Source organism: Medicago sativa, chromosome 1, assembly GCF_051527215.1.
Source record: "Medicago sativa cultivar Bolivia chromosome 1, Bolivia_mono, whole genome shotgun sequence".
In the NCBI taxonomy this organism is placed as follows: Eukaryota; Viridiplantae; Streptophyta; class Magnoliopsida; order Fabales; family Fabaceae; genus Medicago; species Medicago sativa.
In genome coordinates, this window is record NC_140749.1 from 86,375,533 (window position 1) to 86,379,491 (window position 3,959).

The following is a 3,959-nucleotide window of genomic DNA, read 5'->3' on the forward strand; positions in this document are numbered from 1 at the left end:
TATAGACAACATAACGAAACACATTTAGCAATATCATAAATACTTCCCAAAAATATTGAGTGACAACATGGAATCTAGCACAACCATGACAAAAAAAAAAAGATCAACAACTCAACATACACATCCAATATACATTCATCAGTTTTTTCTACAAAACCTATGAATATATAGTTTATTAGAATTTCAGGTCATTTTGTAAAAAAAAAAAAATTCAGATCATAAGTGAAAAATCCAATTTTTTCAACCACAATAGATTGCATAAAAATGAAAAAATGGTATAGAAATTAGAGGATAAAAAACCATAATCTAATATCCAAGCATCACCTTAATGCCAGATCGAAATGTTGTCGCTTGACCTCGAGTAGCAACATAGTCCGTAATGACCTTCCTCATCCTTATAGGTTGAGGCATTTTCAAGTAGCAGCGCAACACGTTGCCATTGACCACTTGGTAGAGTTGAAAAACGTCACTCAATATATATTTTTCAGATTTCAGACAAAATATTACTGTTTGGTCCTAGTCTCATCCCAAGTGTTTTTTACCTTCACATATAGATATCTATCCGTGAATAGTTGTAATGTGTCCAAGACAGAGTATCAACTTCAAAACTCTATTGCTAATGCAAACAGACCATTCTTACACATTTTCAATTATAAAGAAAAGTAACAGAGAGCAAAAGATTTGTCTGAAGTCGAAGTAAGTCATCATTCTCCAGAATAAGCAAAGCTAAAGATTATTATTAATAGTAATAATAATAATAATAATAATAATAATAATAATAATAATAATAATAATAATAATAATAATAATAATACTAATACTAATACTAATACTAATACTAATACTAATACTAATACTAATACTAATACTAATACTAATACTAATACTAATACTAACTAAGCAAACAGGCAATAAGTGTTTCCAAATTAAGACCGAAACATAAATATTTGTTTTTCAACTAAGACAAATATAAATAATAATACTACATAAATTATACCAGGAAACCTAGCTATGTTGGAGTACTTGGCCATGTAACACGACTGTTAGTGTGAAGCCATACCTTAAAATCGCCCACATCAATGCCCTTGATCATTGTCAGTTGTCTGGTCTTGACATCGTAGCAGAAATGTGTGGATATGGGTGTCCTTTCTGATCTAAATACTGAATCACGTCCAGGAAGAGTTACTCGGAAGATAATTTGATCGTTGATCCACAAGCAAAATACCAACGAAATTTTTTTAAGCTTATGACCACAACAAGCAGCCACATAATCAAAATGTCCCATCTCATGATAGGGAGACCATTTTCCTGAATCAAAATCCAAAATGTAGATTTGATATGCTTCATTAATTTTATCTTTATACACAATGCAAGAAAGGTGATTTCCCATCAATAAAAAACCTGGAACTTTACCAACAGGCATCAGCATAGTGGGAAGTGGATATTCTCGTACAATAATTTCCCTGTCAACATCCATCACAATTACTTCATCATTTGTTATCCAGTAAAGATCATTGCCTCCACTATAAAGTGATTGCCATGGAAAACGCCGATTACGGCAAGCTTCTTTTCTAGCTATCTCTTTCCATGAATTATCTATTCCAATTCTCAGCACATAGAAAACATGCCAAAAAGCACCCGAAATCTCAAGGACATCCAAAAAGAACAACTTGAATTTTTCAGTGCGGGGAACACGTGCTATAGCAGATTGAGAGCTAACTAATACACGGCGACGGAGTTGGGAAATGGGAACAGGGGGGATTCTAAGCCAGCGCTTAATGATTGGGTTTACAACAAAAATCCGTCCACAATTACTCGAAAGCAGCAATATGCCATCACAAGTACTGATTATATATCCCAGTTTTTCATTAGGTATTCCCAAATTAGACCTTTGAAATTGACCATTGACATCATCTTTATACTCCAAGAAATAAGAACTACCTTGTGTGGTACGATCTTCAACATATAGACCAAGTTTAGAACGTGCACGACGTTCACACATTTCAACAAAATGTGAGCTGTTAATAGTTGTAGCCCATGACTTACAAACATACCTTGCAGAATTAAGCAGGTAAGTAAGAGGGAGCAAAGTAAAGATGTAAAAGAACAAGTCTTGAGGAAGCAACAAGTTAGAAATGAGTTTACAAGTCTTGTCGGCACGATTATGTGAGTAGTTAGGGTATGAATCAGAGCAATTGGCATTAAACTTAGAGTGGGAATCAGAGCAGCAGTAGATGCAAGTGCTAACATGATAACTAGACTTACGGGATGATTCAGAGCAACAGTAGTAGCAATTGCACTTGTTTAATCTCTGGCTTTCAGTTATTCTCATTATTCAATCACAATCACTGCATGTAATAGCTATAAGAAATGAAAAACATAGATAATTATAACAAATCCAATCCAAGAAAAAAATAAACAGATTTAATTAAATCCTAACAACAAACATTAGTTAAACTACATTTTTCTTTTGTGACCAAAAACCCCAATGGAAAACGCAACGGGTAAATAGAGATAATTAATATATAGTTTGAGATAGAGATGAATAATAATATTGAAAGAGAGTTAACAACGATACCTAAAGCATCGGGAAATTAAGGGACCTGCAAGAAGCTCAGCCACAACCGGACGCCAGTCGCGTTAGGGTTTTCCCCTTTACTGCGTCGGTGTAGAGACAACGGCGATGAGTGCTTTTGATTTTTGGTTTTTAGACCCGTTTGAATAGCTTGTTTTTGTTTTTTTGGTAGATAGACGAAATGACAAAGTCATTATAAACTCTCACACACACTAATGGAGGTATCGGGGTTCGAATCTCGGTGACGTCCGACCTAACAATTTCGGCATTTTAACAGTTGTGCTAGAACTTGTGGACAAATTGAGCTTATTTTGAACTTATGAAAAATAGTTTATCCAAATAAATAAGTTTTTATCTTAATTCATAAAAACTTATTTGGACTTATTTGGATAAAAACTTATTTATCCAAATAAACTAATGAAAATTATACCTTCATAAACTATTTTTTCATGAACTGCATTAACAAGCTTATAATATATTAAGATAGATTTATTTGTATAAGCTATTTTGCATAAACTCTAAAATAAACTAATCCAAATAGGGAGTCCTATTTCACTCATTTTAAGTATATTGTGTAGAGTGCTACTTGGCTAAAAATAACGGATAATTGATAAGTTAATTGATATCTGACCGCTTTAAACGAAAATTAATCAAAATGTTTGGTAAAAGTAATGGTTTGACTATCCTATAAATATAAAATGAGATTTTTAATTCATAATAAAATATATGCCTAAGAAAAAAATGGTAGTAAAAAATATTTCAACTCTAAAATAGTGCTCTATTGTTACCTGGTTCTCTTCAAGACGAGAGCGTCCGAATCTTGTAGCCGAATGCAAATCATCGAGATCAAGAATCTCAATATCATGTCTTAGACAAAACTTACACAAAAAGATCTCACATTAGAAAACAATTTATCCCAACCATCTTCCCTGAATGGTTGAATAAGAGTTTTTGTGTTACGAACCAGAAACATAGCATTAACTACATCTTGAGAGTGAAAAATCAACAATAGTCAAGAAATTACCTTTCCATTTGGATTGGAAAAACAGAGAGTGAAAAAGAAAAAAGGTTTTTGTTTGATATTCTCAGAATGAGAGAGAGAAGGGAGTGCCGGAGTGAGAGGCCGACGCCGGCGGTCTCGCGGTCAGAAATCGGTGAGAATCAGAGGTGATTTGGGTTGAAGGTTATGGGTTTGTAGTCTGTAGATAGGTTGCGTTTTCAAAGAGGGGGAATTGTGTCTAACGTGTAACAGAGGAAGGGGGAAAAGGCTGGGAATGCTGGGTGGGCCATTTGGGAAAAATAAATTAAGTTGAGGGTATTTTTGTAATTTCCCTATAGGATTTTTTTTTTGGGTGGGTCGTGGCCCACCTCAGCCCATACAAGC

At 34.0% G+C, this 3,959-nt stretch overlaps 1 protein-coding gene across 2 annotated transcripts; it reads right to left on the reverse strand.

The window, feature by feature from the left end:
• Nucleotides 1-897: 897 nt before the first annotated feature.
• On the reverse strand, nt 898-2,751 carry LOC146958596 (uncharacterized). Of its 2 annotated transcripts, XM_085740114.1 has the most exons (3): nt 2,579-2,728; nt 2,266-2,361; nt 898-2,054 (listed from the first exon to the last, which is right to left on the reverse strand). In XM_085740114.1, the coding sequence occupies exon 3, from the start codon at nt 2,000-2,002 to the stop codon at nt 1,010-1,012; it is 993 nt and encodes a 330-aa protein (XP_085596240.1). In that variant the 5' UTR covers nt 2,003-2,054; nt 2,266-2,361; nt 2,579-2,728; the 3' UTR covers nt 898-1,009. The 2 variants fall into 2 exon arrangements, with proteins under 2 accessions (XP_085596240.1, XP_085596239.1); XM_085740113.1 differs by having other exon boundaries at nt 898-2,361; nt 2,579-2,751.
• Nucleotides 2,752-3,959: the final 1,208 nt, after the last annotated feature.

What these genes read in the sequence shown, in the direction of transcription:
- LOC146958596 (XM_085740113.1), bottom strand. Translation starts at nt 2,332, where the DNA reads ATGAGAATAACTGAAAGCCAGAGATTAAACAAGTGCAATTGCTACTAC.